Source organism: Falco naumanni, chromosome 2 (assembly GCF_017639655.2).
Source record: "Falco naumanni isolate bFalNau1 chromosome 2, bFalNau1.pat, whole genome shotgun sequence".
Classification (NCBI taxonomy): domain Eukaryota; kingdom Metazoa; phylum Chordata; class Aves; order Falconiformes; family Falconidae; genus Falco; species Falco naumanni.
In genome coordinates, this window is record NC_054055.1 from 5,945,026 (window position 1) to 5,960,033 (window position 15,008).

At 41.2% G+C, this 15,008-nt stretch overlaps 1 protein-coding gene across 6 annotated transcripts in view; it reads right to left on the minus strand.

The window, feature by feature from the left end:
- TENM4 (teneurin transmembrane protein 4) overlaps positions 1-15,008 on the minus strand; it is a 358,763-nt gene that overhangs the window by 153,042 nt on the left and 190,713 nt on the right. For all 6 annotated transcript variants that reach the window (XM_040584319.1, XM_040584315.1, XM_040584317.1 and 3 more), the window contains 2 exons: positions 8,865-8,966; positions 3,910-4,104 (listed from right to left, as the gene is read on the minus strand). In XM_040584319.1, coding sequence (XP_040440253.1) covers positions 3,910-4,104; positions 8,865-8,966 — 297 coding nt within the window. The remainder of the gene's footprint in view (positions 1-3,909; positions 4,105-8,864; positions 8,967-15,008) is intronic.

The window sequence follows — 15,008 nt, forward strand, 5'->3', positions numbered from 1 at the left end:
CACATATTGGGCCTCCTTTTATTCTATTAGAATAACCTAAATTACTATTACTCGTTAACTGAGAGCTGAGCTCTATTTTTCTGAGAGAGAATTTTACATAAAGATTCAGCAGAAGTTGATGTCCTTATTCAGCAATACACACTTAAATTGAAGAATGTGCTGAAATCTATACAAGTTTCAGAGACACTTACATAAATTCCATGTTAAACATACCCTTAGGCAGTTTTCTAGAGTAAGGATTAAACCAAAACAGTATTTTTTTTTATATAGGTTTGTTGTGCTGGTTTTATTTCTTACCAATTTACACTCTTTTTTTAAATGTTTTGGGGTTATTTTCCCCGAAGGGGCACTTTCCTAACAACACTGGAGACCATTCAGTTAGGTGCATGGTATAGCAACGTGCACCAAAAGCCTGAACATACAGCTGCCTGATTCCCCCGTAACGGGTTTTGTAGGCAACTGTCGGCTCCTCTGCCCACGGGGGAATTTCACCCAGCAATGCAAAAATATGAAACGCACCAGGCACCCTCCCAAAAAAGAACTGGAGGAGTCGATCGTCTGTTTATATGTAAAAGCTTTAGAACAGCCTAGAGAAATTCTTGCCATCTCTTGAAACGGTGTGTGGCAGTGCCCTGGGGATCAGTGACCAGTGTCAGCCCAGCGAAGCAGCACAGGGGAAGCTGTCCAGCCCCTGGCTCTAACACAGAAGAGCAGAGCACGGCCACCGCACACGCAGCAGGTTTGTGGTTCACTTCTTTTTCCTCCCCCGTAAAAGCCAGTAAGACTCCCAATGACCTGTTTAAGATCCAGGAACCTTAAAAGGAAACACAACAGCTGCTCTGATAATTCCCTGGATTCTCAAGCCTTCTCAGGCTGACAAGTAATGGCTCAGCTATTACTATCCCACGGCATGTGAGAGCATTTTCTGTTTTGTTTGATTCCTGGAGACCTGCTCATAGCTGGAACAATCCTCGAAAATTGTAAGAGGCTGGAAAGGATGAGTCTATAAATCTCCTTCGCTGTTAGCGAGCTGGGAGCTAGGGTGCCAATTTTACCATGAGACACTTGAAGCCCTGGCCCTGCTCTTTCTCAGCAGTAATAAGTATGAAAAGGACTAAGAAGCGGACTAGCAGCCTCGTACGTTCTCAGCAGATGGTTTGAACGTAGAGAACAAAGATCACAGGCTAACTGACAAGAGGCTACCTCCAGGCAATTAATCATCCCCTCTGAAGGTCAATTGGGAAAAAGGTGAGTTTTACAGGGGGCTCCATCACAGGAGGCAGACAATCTGCTATCTCAGCTCTAACACAGACGATTATAGGAGGGGAATGTGCATGTCAGAACCCCCCATTTATCATAATCCCAAGGCCATTTTTCATGTTGAAATGAGCCCTTTCAGAAAATGTCACACACAATGGCTACTTTAATCTCAGCCTTACTAGCTGTATCTCTTTAGGCTTTCTGCACCATCGGAAGGGCCCTGGGACAGGATTACAGGCTTCTGCTTTCTTCTTAATCAGTTGCTTAGTGGATTTGGAGGACAATGGTATATTTTTAGGGGGTTCTGCTTGACAAATTTAGCTGCTCAGCTTTAAGAGAAGCAGAGATGGGGAGTGGGGTAGGAGGGCAGAGCTCACAAAATCTAGTATACTGGAAATAGAGAGGGAAAAAAGAAAAGGTTTGCATATATTTGTGTTGCTGCTTGGAAAATGTCTCAAATGGTCTAATTCCTGGTTGGAAAATGCCCCATTTATAGTTCAGCCTTGTGCAGAATCTTTTCCAGGAAGATAAATCATGCAACAAGCAAGGTTAGTGCCTCTTCTACACTTTTCCCCAGTATGCTTCATGCTTCATTGGTCACACAAGTTATTAGGCTTATTCGGTACCCAAAGAGTAACTTCTCATTTTTCACTGCTTAAATTTGCTCCCCTCCCTTTAATGTCTTGCTGGCTTAGCCCATGCCTTATAAAATATGGGCCAATAAACTAAGGAAGGAGAAAAGAAAAGCTCATGTAAGATTGTTGACTGATGCTTTATAAACATTGCTGAACTTCTATGGGGAAAGAGAAAAGACAGAAGAAACCCTGGAATGAAAACTCATTATGAATGTGGACTAAACAGTGAAGCTATGAGAAGTGAGAAATAATAAAAAGTAATCAATACCAGATGGTCCTTCTTAGAGGATAAATTAAAAAGAAAAAGCAATTTTAAAAATAGTATAAATCAACTTTTTTACTAGATCTAAATATATATGTGTCTGTGTATATATATATGTCCTCAAGATTTCCCACATGGCATATTCCTGTGTTACTTCCCCCCTCACAACACAGTACAAATTATGCCTTGAATATGAAAAACAAAGGCATTCTTGGAGAAATACTAAACAGCTCATAAGAAAAATCACGTTCTCTTTGTTCTTCATGTTTTTTCAAGTTTTTACGTAGTGGGGCTGACACTGTCCCCCGCTACAGTGATAACATAAAATAACTGCGTAGTGTCTGGCTTTTCTGCTTTAAACATGGCCAGGGAAAAAAGGTTCCTGTTAGAAAAAGGGCAAATCCTACTCTGATTTACACATATTAAACACATTTGGCTGGAGGCAAAATCAGTAAAGATATGATCTATTAAATATGAGGTCTACAGAGATGCTTTAAAGATACTTCAGTAGTCACCGTCTTTAGGTTTTGCATGCCCCACAGCTTCATTGAATTGTGCTTTCTTAAGCCAAAATGAAGGTTAGTCAAGAGATGGCTTCTTGTTGTAAGAGCTGATACTGTCTCCATTCCTAGCTGATACTGTCTCCATCCCTAGCATTTACTGACACTGAAGCCATGTTACATCAGAGATGCCCCACTCCAATACGTTCAGCTCATCAAAAGAATTGCTAGATTAGGTGCCATTTGAACATCTGAATCCAATTCAGCTATTTTCATTGTCTGTAAAATAAAGTCATTTCAGACAAATCTTTACCCCACATATGTGAAGACAACCATTAATTAATTGCAGCCATTGTGATTCTTATACGTGTATCAAATAGATGTCTTAAATTGTTCAGGTGGTGCAGAGGCCTTACATATGTATTTGTAGAAGGATAATTTAAATGTAATTATTTATCCAGTCACCTGCATAGAATTTTGAGAATAGTTTTTGAAAGTATTGAACATCATTCTTTAAATCAGGCACCTTTGGATGTATTTTTATAATTGTCCGAATGATTTGTACACTTAGAAAACTGTCCGCTTTTTCATTTAGCAATAAGGAGCAGTCACAGACTCGGGAAGATAAAGGTTTATGGTGGCAGGTGATTTCCTACACAAAAAGATTCAAGATAAGTGCTAAAAGGCACTGTATTTCTGAACCACAAATCTAAATGTAAATAAAAAATGTTTGGGGGCTAATGTGAGCAAAAAGCTATGGAAGAGCCATTAAAATGGCTCTGATTTTGAAGCAGAACTTAGTTCGAATCCTGAGCATTTCTAAGCTTTTAAAGCTGACAATAATCAGGGACTTTCCCTCACATGCCACCATTTTGTGTATACAAGCAACTGAAATCATTTGGCATAGCATAGCAGAGAAGAAAGCACTGTAAAAGTAATTATACGTTTAGATGTGTAAATGGAAATGATGCTTTAATAAGAACATTTGAACATATGATTAGATGTTCTGGTCTTTCAACTAGATTTGTCTATCCAAAGCATTTGATGGCTTTTCATCCAATTATTGAACAAATATGATAGCTAACGACAAGTTATGACAACATATCATTTTTATGTTGCATCCTCTATTGTGTCCCTAAGGTGACTATTACTGTTCTGTTTAAGTGCCAGTCCTATTCTGAATTGCCTCCATCCCTGTAATTATATAATGACAATCAAAGCAAAAGGCTAATTGAATGCGTCTTGCAAATACCTTCTTCACAGCTTTCGCCTTTGTACCCCGGGTTGCAGATACAGGTCCCCATGATGCACGTGCCATGGTTATTGCAGGAGACGTCAATGCACTGGTTTGTCGGGACATCGCATTCGGCTCCTTTCCAGCCGCTGTGGCACAAGCACCTCCCCTTCATGTACTGCCCATTCCCACTGCACAGCACTGGGCAGGATGCTGGGGACAGATAACAGAAATCACATTAAACCACAACTCTGCGAAGAGGCTCTCACTTCAAAAAAGAGTGCAAGAGTCCAGCATAGGATTTATATCCCCTATACCCAGTCTTCAGTGGGGTATGTTCTTCCTTCCTTTGCCAAAATGAATTCTTTTGCATGGATAACACCCAGCTGTTAACTGCATTCTCCTATGACTGTTTAAAACAAACAAACAGTGCTCTTGAGTTAGACTATCTCCTTGCTTTGTGTCTCTGATAGTTTTTTTCACTAACTAAACTCAGAATTTTCTTGCATTCTGACTTCTCAATGTACTGGTGTCTTCTTTCAGCAGCACTGCTGACCTTAGATGGCTAATCACTATCCCTGACCCGCTGCCAGACTTCATACTTTCCTTGACACTGCCTCTGCCGTGGACCTTAGCGGTACACAAATCACTCCCCTGTTTTGCTGCTGTAATTCTCAGATTTATGGGTTTCAGTTGCTTCGCTTAGAGTCCAGAATGCCACATTGAGAATACTTCCCTGATTCAGCTCATGTCATACCACCAAGTTTCTTCCCCAGAAGGGCTGTCCAGCACTGGCACAGGCTGCCCAGGGAAGTGGTGGAGTCACCATCCCTGGGGGTATTTAAAAGACGTGTAAACGTGGCGCTGAGGGACATAGTTTAGTGGTGGACTTAGCAGTGCTGGGTTAATGGTTGGACTCCATGATCTTAAAGGTCTTTTCCAACCTCAACAATTCTATGATTCTAACCGAACCTCTAGCCTCCTTCTTTGATTATCACCTCTGCTAGTCTCTCATCACCAGCTACAATACAAAACTGGCCTCTAGTCCTTCCAAGATCCCTGTAATAAACATTCTCCAAATCTATCCTCTGATCTTTCTGTCAGTTTATTAAGGACTTTTAATTGTCCTTGCTCTGATTACCAAGGCCAACCAGATACAGGATGTCTTCCCTGTGAGAAAGGAGAGAAGAGGAAGATGACAAGCTCAAGCTGTGGCATGATGAATCCCAGGATTAAGCATTTTCTGGGCTAATTGGAAAACGTCAGATGGAGTGGGGTGGGATGAACTGAAGGATACTGAGAAGGCTCCCCAAGGAAGGAAAGGTCATCAAGGACCAGACCCCAGACCCCATGACCAAAGCTCTGGTAATCGCTGCACTCTAAGCTTCCTTCAGATCCTCTCTGATGACATCTTCTCCCTTCCCCATTCCCCACATTCTCCATGCTCCTTTTGTCCTCTGTTCTGATTTCTGTCCCTCAGAAACAATAGCCTTCCCCTGTTCACTGTGCCTGGAAACTTCTTCTTGCTTAAGCCCTGCTCTCTTCCATTTCATTTCGTTGAAACTTAGCTGCGAAGACATACATTCATCACAGACTTCTCTTGTTCACCGTTGCCCATCATCCTTAGGTGAGAGCATCTGGGGCTTCTCACCTGCCTCTCAGAAAGGCAATTTATGAACATTTTTATGCAGGACAAATGTGAAAGGAATATTCCAGTCTGCTGCTTAACTGCATTCGGGGTGTGATGAATACAATGTACCTCTTATGCTTCATTCCTGACCCTGATTACATAGAGCAAGAGGTATTGACATGGTTAAGGGAAACGTTCCTCTCCTCTTCCCATTTTTTCAGATACTAATTGCACAATGCACATCCTCTGTTGTTTCCATGTGTCCTTGTAGTCAATTCGGTTTGAGCGTTACAGAATTATAGCAACCTCAATAAAATACAAAGCATTGCCAGCTCTGTTAAGCCAGTTTGATATGCAGTGAGCTGTATTTGCTTGACCAAGATAAAAGAGGTTTAGAAAAGAAAGGAATTTGGCAACTGCTCACTTTAAAGGAAGCACATTGCAGTGGTGCATTGCAAGTGCATCATTTGCAAGGAGATATCTACCTATATATACAGTATGAGACATAAATTGCTTAAGATACATTGTGCTGTGTACATGGTTCACAGCAAACTCACTCTGTAATTTCACTTTTCAGCTAGGCTGATGGAATTTCCCCCCCTGCCCCCCCCCCCCCCCCCCCCCCCCCCCAGTCTCAAATTTCAAATGCTCAGTAATGGATCCTTTTCTTTCAAGGCACTGGAAGAGGAGTCTGCAGCTCTTTTCAACGAAAAAGAATAATTGCCTTTAAAGTGAGAGGTTGCTGAGAAAGACTTACATGTTTTCTGACAAGACAGCTGATCACTCAGTACAAGATCAGATAAATTACCGGCCATCTGCAATAAGACTGGTACTCTACAGAGCCCTCTGTGGAGAACACCTTCAGAATAACCTGGGAAGTACTGCTGCAGAAGTCAAGGCAATGGCAAGAACAAGACCTTTGTAGCACATCACCATGAACAGAGACAAAAATGGGGTTTGGATTTTTTTCTGCTGCTACTCGTGCAACTTTTTTCATATATAAAGATATATAATTATTGTTTGATCATTCAGATTTCAGCAAACAATATGTAAGATACTGAAATTATAGTAATTCTCTAGTGTGGTTGTGGTAGTGACAACCCAAATGCACACCAATTTTCTTGTAAAGTTTAGCATCAGAGAGTAAGATCATTCGTTTGTTTATATAGAACTTTAAAACACCATCTCCTATGTTCAAGTAAGCCTTCACAAGGCCTGTGAATACACCTCTGGTGATTTGTTCTCATTTACTTTGTTTAAAGTAATTGGCTAATAATACATTAATAATTAAACCATTATTAAAAACAGACGGGCTTTCTGCTCCACAGTTTCCCTCTCGTTTGGATGGTGAATTACAAGGTTGAATTGAAACAAAGGAACACCCAGGAAATCTGTAACCTAGAAATCTTCACGTGGGCAGAGACCTGCTCATTTAAGCATTACTGCTCAGTACAGGGCCCGATGTACAGCTGCAGATGGATACTGTAGCAGCCTTACACATGCCATGGTTGCTGCCCTCCGAGGGATTTGTAGGTCAAAAGCAGCATCTTGATTCCCCTGAAAACCAAGAGGAAGCCAATGCCAGGCCCCCTGTACTTATGCTCATGGCAAGATGATCCATTTAACAAGCCCACTGGGTGGAAATGCATACCCAAATATCGTTTTGACACTGCAGTTATTCATCTGTCGTCCTAAAGGCAGAGAGTAATCTGTAATCTGGACCCCAGTGACTGAACCAAAAGCCAGAGTTGAATAAAAGGTGTCCAAATCAGCCAGAGTAAGCACTCTAGTGAAATGGAAGACACATGACTCAACTGAGGTGCCTTGGAAAGCTAGGTGTATAACCCATGGAGGGAGGTAAGCTCCTCTGAAAGTGGACTCGGAACAAAAGTTTAAATACTCTGACTCACAGTGAAGGTGCTTCTCCTTCTCCACCGACTACAGTGAGCTCTGGAGGGAACAAAACCTGAACTTCTGCCCCTACCTAAAGTTAGGAGGTGTGAGCAGAAATATGCTGTAGGAGATGGAAAAAAAAATCAAAACAAAACCCAACCCTCCTTTTGTCTCCAGCTCTACGGATTTGAAAAGAAGCTTGGAAATGCAAACCAAGTGTAAGGAAATGCAAACCAAGTGTAACCTGAGTCAGCAAGAAGTTCCACAGAACAGCTCTCAGGGATGCAGATTGCCACATCAATCTTACTGAGCTGTGAACTCTGAAACACCTCTGGGGTTTTAGCCTGGACCACACTCCCTCACAGAGAGCTCCCCCCCTGTGGGGTGTGTGGCCATCCTTATCTCTGTCTCTTGGCTGGGCTGCAGTGATGTGACCCAAGCTCAGCTGGAGGGGGAGAGGACATGGGGTTGGACAGAGTTTAGCTCTCTCCTGGGAAGGAGCCAGCCTGCTTTCCAAAGAAGCAATGGGCTGGAGTGAAGGCCTGACCTGTTGCCTTAGCAAAGCTCCTTGTGTGGGCACTAACTTTTTACACTCACTCCCTCCCCAAATTTATAAATCTGCACTTAGTTTGTTGGACTGCTTGAGCCAAAAAAGGTCTTGAAAAGGTTGATGCACAGCACTCTGGCATTTCCCACATGCAACATTTTGATTTCTCAGTCTGAAAAATGCTCTTACTAAAAGTACTTCAGGTTTTTATTTTTGGTTTTGTTTTGTTGGGTTTTTTTTTTATGTTTAAATAACCTAAAAATTTCAGGTCAAATGAAAATCCTTTCAAAACCATTTATTAAAAATACTTATCATTTGAGCAAAAAAATGTATTATATTTTTTGCTGGGGTGAGCCTCCTTCCCAGTTGCCCCATCATTTTCAGTTCTGGCCAGAGTATCCAGTTCTTCCTGCCATTACTCCACTCCCTAACTTTACTCTAACCCTGACCCTGTCCCCACAGCCAGGCTGTCAGCAATCAGACCTCAGGCAGACTTGCAAAGCCTGCAGCATTGAAAATAGTACTTAATTTTTGTATAATCAGTGTCTTAAAAGAAAGTATCATTATAGGGATCATACCACACAATGACAGAGTGCTTTGCTAAACAAACAATAATGCCACATTTATAAGTCACATTTTCTAAAGTTGCTTCCAGAGAGAAAATTCCCAGCACGACATTTTGCCTGTCCATTTGCAACTAGGGCACTGTGTTGTTGCCAAGGTCACAGCAATCACGACTAGTAGCAAACAAATCCACAGATCTGACCTGTTTCTTTTCTGCTGCAGCATCCCCGAGCTGGGTGAGGTGTACTTTGCAAAAGGCACAGGCATGAATATAATTTCCACATGAAAAATATTAACTGAAGGGGAGAGGGGAAGAGTCAATCAAGTATAAATTCCTACCTCTGCCGCAGTCAGGGCCCAGAAAGCCAAGGAAGCAATGGCAAGTCCCAGACACGCAGTCTCCATTCCCATAGCAATTACTGGGACAATTATCCACTGATTCTGGAAAACAAAAGAGAATTCAGATACTTCTTTAGGCAAGTAAACACCAAGTTTTCGAGGGCTCTGGATGGCAGGACAGCTGAAACTTCAAAGCAATTGCTGCTCTTGGGGCTGAAAGCATTAGTCTGAGCTCCACTAAACAGGACTCATCCATTTTCACCAATGGATGGTTCAACCGTAACACATTAGTGAGGAGCAACTGCAAATCCTATGATTAAATCTCAGCTGCTCAGTACCCACCAGGATTTGTCCTCACTCAGTACCTGAAGACTTCCAAATGTCTTTTCTTCCTGCTTATTTTTCCAACCATTTTCACTCTTTGAATTTATTGGAGAGAAGCAACATACCCCATTCTCCTGGCAGAACATGCACATTTTATCGAATTTGGTTGACCTGGGTAAGCGAACGTGGGGCATGTATTTGTGCCAAACGGAACTAAGCTATGATAGAAATGTTCCCCTATGAAGTTCAGAACACAGACCCTTGGTTTACTTTGTCTGCCTGTTGAAGGATTATTTCTAACCAAATGCCTTCTCATTTGTTCTACAACATTATCCAAACAGCCCAAAATTCTGGGGCTAATACTGCATCTTGGTGGAACAGGAATGGGACTATTCCACACTTGGTTTCTAGTTATCATCTTAAATTCCCTGACTTTGGCAAAACCATTGGCTATTCATCTTTCAAGGACAGTTAAAAGGTAAGCAAAATGTTATCTAGCACTACTGTTTTGAGGACAGCTCAGAATACTTGTGCTAAAATTATCTTCCATAAAAGAAGAACACAAGCTGATAAACATTACATATCAAAAAGAGAATGAAAATAGTTTTATTTCCTTGACTAAACTGTGAGTGAAGACTGAGTAAGTTTGAGTGGGGCTTGGAAGGGTGATGGAATACCTTGGCTCATTCCACACTATTTCACATTTTCTCAGAGGGAAACGCTTATCAGATTAAAACGAAATTCAGTTGTACAGGAGGGGCCCTGGTGGTACATCTATCATGGAGCGGGGTGCAAATCTCAGCCATGTGAATAACGACTGTGCTTTCACAGACCTACTTCACTGGGCCTTGTGGTAGCAAAGATACTTGTAAACTCCCTATCAGTGCAAGTGAAGAGGAACAGCTGCAGCAGAGATGCGCAAATTAATTTCTAATCACATATGAAAGGAAGCCTGTTTCTGGATGGGTGTTCTCCAACCAAACAGAAGAGGTTTCTGAAGGACATTTTAAAGATACGGTGTAATTTAATCATTCATAAAAGGCAACAGCATTTTTAAATAATAAAAACCATTTCAAGCATTTATGTTTTAAGACTTGGCATCACACATCTCATGATCAGATAGCTCCATGCAGCAAGGAAGGTACAAGGCAATGCTGTCAGTTTTCTAACACTTAACATCTATAGTTAAGCAGATATCCACTTTGCAGTGCATGGAAACACAATCACAGCATGCAGTCAACACTTTGGGCTTGAGCTGCCATCTTTATTCCAATCAAACAGCAGCCATGCTTCCTAGAATAAAGAAATAGCAACTCAGGCCTTGTGCATTTATATTGACATTTAGGTATACTAACTCTCATTGAATAGCAGGTATAAACACAAATCTATCCTGCAAACAAAAAGTTAATATTAGCCTGTATGTATATAATCTTCAGAATTTTGTGATGTTTAAATTTCACTGCTGAAAATGAACATAATTTTGCTTTATGCACTTTTCCTGTTTTTTTTAGAATGTTCACATCTTTCTTGCTTTCAACAAATATATGCAGATTTTTTTTTAAAAAAAGTTGTTTATGCACATACACATAAGATGAACATACAGAGTGTGAGTACTGTAAAACAACAAGATGAGATGGGCAAGGAGATTTAACAGCTCCTTCTGCTGAAAGGGTCATTCCTTTTCCTCTAATTCTCTCCTCCTAGGTACAAGTCTAAGCTCCCTCTTCTTGTGCTGTCTCTGGTACTTGTCAGACCTTTTACTGAGTTGTTTTGGCTCAAAAAGTGGAGAAAAATTAATACAACAGAGAAAAAAAAGCAAGCAAATTGGTTTCTACTGCCTGAAAACTGGGAACAGAAGGAGCAGGGCCACACTGTTCAGCATCAGAGAAGTACGTAGATGTCTCATAAAACCTTACCATCACACCGTCACGCTGGGTTGGGGTTTGCAAGCTGTAGGAACACTGCGTAGACGTTACCTATGCATGACCTTTGAAGTCAGTGGGAATAGCTATGTCAGTGCCTGACAAAGGACAGACTCCCAGTGTTATGACAACACCTATAGTATACTAAAAAAGTATTTTTTGAAGCTTTTTTCAAGTGTTTGCTTTAAAGGACTAAATTGAGTCCCTGAAAAGGAGTAAAATAACCATACAACTTTCTTGGTATATTTATGTAATGTAATAAATAATAAAAAATCAAAGCAACACTTAAAAACCAACATAGCATCAGGCAGGGCAGCTGTTCCAAAGTGTAACAATGCACCACATTAGCTGAACGGGGAATCTTTTGTTACTAGAAATTTATAGTTACTGCATTTATAGTATCATCCAATTGATGCACTTGTGATGCCTAGGACAAGACAGGCAGGACTCAGTACACCAGTTAGATGTCTACTGTGGGGTAAACTGAATGACTGTCGTCCACTATACTGACAATGTATAATGGGATCTAGACGTTCAGAGTGACCACAGAAATGGAGCATACCTGTACTCAGGTAACCAAACTCTCCCAGATCTTAGGGTCAATCCATTTAATGAACTTTGCTCCAGTGACGTATCCTTTCCTCCTCTGACTAGTTCAGATGTAGATATTGTCACCAAAGACATCTATAGTTGGTCAGATCCCATCAACAGTGACTGACACTAATGCATGTCAAAAAAATATTAATGTTTATTTTGTGGTTCATCTACAGATCTGGCATTTTACTTTGCAAAAATGCAGCGATATGCACACATATCACTTCCTATATCACTATGTCCTCGAGCCCTGACTTCCCACTCTTCTTTGCCAATGTCCCCTAACTGCATCATACCATATTCAGGCCAACACGGAATAAAACCACAGATGAATGAAACCCATTGTACCTTCTTCACTGAAACACCTGTTAATTGTGGCCTGAACACCCTATACTATTACTAACAGAGTAAGCCCTTAAAAATCCCTTCACCTTACTTCATTGCTTTCTCTGATGTTCCCTGTTTTTCTAATACAGCCAAAATTAACATTTCTAATGCCTTCTTATTTTACACTGCCTCACTTTGCCCTGGAATAACCTGCCCAATAGAGATGAGATGAAGTGAAAAGAAATTCTCCCCCCTCAGTGGCTAGTACCATTTACCATTCTTATAGCAGTTAAGGATACAAACTTGCCCGGTGTGACTCAGGGCAATTAAAATCTCTGCACACTCCCAAAAGTTCTTCACTACTGAGAATCAGCTCTGAAAAGTTGAAAATTCATGCAGTACATCTTTGTCTCAAAGCTGCTCCCAAAGAGCTCAAAAGTATTTCCATAAAGGAAGCGTTAAATGAACCTCCTTTTTTTCTCATGAACTCCAAAGCTAATGAGAAACAAGGCTTGTGACCTGGGCTGGTGAGCAACCAGTCTGAGTTGTGTGTGCAATACTAAGCACCATCCTATTTATATTCTTAGGTACAATCACAAACAGGAATTTCTTTTTACTTTGAAGACTGCAGGCATTCGCAAGTCATATGTGCTTACGACTTCCCATAAAAACCTCTGTCTTCATCCCAGGACTGAATTTCATTTCAGTGGTTACAGACTGCACTGGTTTGGCAGCTGAGTCGATTTTCTGGCCCTTCTGAAATGCACACATAACGTGTACACCCAGCCACACACACTGTGCTAATACCTACATTTCAAACTAAACAGGAGGAGGTGGGTGACTTGGCATAAGAAATTGGGCAGTAATCACAGGGGAACTCCAGAAAGAATGAAGAATCAAATGGACAAATCTTCAGAAGTTAGGACTTAGCCAAATTATTATCTAATGGGGCTTAGATGATAGAAGAGAGTAAACTCTTTTAACGCTCAGGGAGCCCCAAAGTTGGTGGCACAAAACAACTGTCTGTCTTTTAAGTATGTCCACAGTCAACATTGGTACAGAGGTGACAAACTGTCAATCAATAAACAAAAGCAGGTCACTGCAGTTATGGCCAGGTTCCACTCTCCATTCTACAGCTTACTCTGTTAGCTGTTCACGTAATTATACGGATATTTTCCAATATATACAGAATTCCATATGGTGTTTTATGAATAGTGCCATGGGAACTGCTTTAGAGAATCGTGACCATGTTTTGTTTTGTTTTGTTTTACTTAATTGTTAAAGTTCACTGTGAGACCATGGACAATTCTTTTTTTAGAAAGAGATATATGTTCTCTGTTTTCAGCCTGACTCCCACTGCTTTCTCTTGGCTTCCCAATCTCTGCAGTGATCTGATTGACACCAGCTGGTAAGGGCAAAGACTATCAATTTGAGAGTCAGTCAATGGATGATGCATGATGCTTTCATATGGTTTCGCTATTGTGTCCAAAGAGAACATTGAAAATGCGGCTCCCATGCCACCTTTCAACAACCAAAGGCAGCAGGAACAAACCTCCTGGAAGCAAACAACTCACACTGGGAACAGACCTGCAAAACTTGAGGCAGTGGGGCTTCTAATGGGGACTGCAGCAGCTTGCGTATGGAAGTAATTGTCCTGCCAGCTTCGAAATCTAATTAGCAACTGAAAAAACAAGTAATTTCCTGAATAAATATTGTAAACATCCAAATCTCCTCTGAGAGAAGGAGTAAATGACATAATGAGACACATGGTCTTCAGATCCACACTGTCCCATTTTGGAGAATGGCAGAGAAATGCCTCGTCTGACCTAGCGGATACCCCCTACTCTGGTCCAGCCCACCTCACTCAGGAAAAGGAGGGTGTACAAAAATGCTTCTAGATTCACAAAAATGGAGGGATGGAAAACATTATATAAGTGTAAAAGCCTAGACTTCTCCCACAGCAAGACTCTTCTTCGAAGTACTCTTTGCTCAAGAGTTTTAATTATCAGAGCAGAGAAAGAAACAGATCATGGTCTGGAGCAAACCAGCTTTGCTTCATGCACCATGCTGACTTACAGCTGCTGAGGATACCTTGGGATTTTTGCCATTTGTCTCAGGGGACTTTTTTTTTTTTTTTTTTTTTTTTCCCCCCAGTACAAGTAATCCCACAGCTGGTAGATTTTGAGGGAAACTTGGCCGAAATCTTTATCTCATCGCTTGTTTTCCCACTGCAATCGCTCCTTACCCTGAGAGAAGCTATAAACTGGCATGATCCTGCCCATACCCATAATAAGACTCCACACCCCACTACCTTTCATTTAAGGTTATCACCGAGTTCAATAGGAAACTACTAATTGTTACCATTGCCATTTTTTTAGGGCTGTCATCTGGGGCATAGGCAAATACACCATTTGCTTCATGTCATAAACTGACTCATGGGAGAGCGACAAAGCTCCCAGGCTAATGGTCCGCTCAGGGGACCACGTTGGTGCTGACAAAAAGCCCCCTGAAAACCATCTCTACTGCGGTGAGCTCCGTAAAGACCTGTCAGCTGGGCTTCCAATTACCCACATGAATTACCTTTATCCAGATGAAATACAATAAACGTATTAAGGAGGCAGACAAAGCGTTAGACTCTTGGTGGACTTCTTTTTTATATACTCACCATATTTGTTGGTCAGCGGTATAGCTACTTTAACAGTATTTCCGCCTTATTTATTTACTATGCAACATTCGACTTAATAGCTTGTTTCTCTATCTTTGGGCCAGAGGCCAAGGCAGATGTTTGCCTGACACCAAATCCTATTAGAGGCTGCAGTAACACAATTGTGTGTTAAAGATAAATATTTTATAGCCTACACTTGCCACCAAGCATCAACATTCCCTAGGCATTTAGAGGCAACTATCTATTGGCAAAGAAAAAAATAGTTATCTAGCTGGCAACTGAAGGCAGTAGCTTTCCTGGGAGTTAATAAGC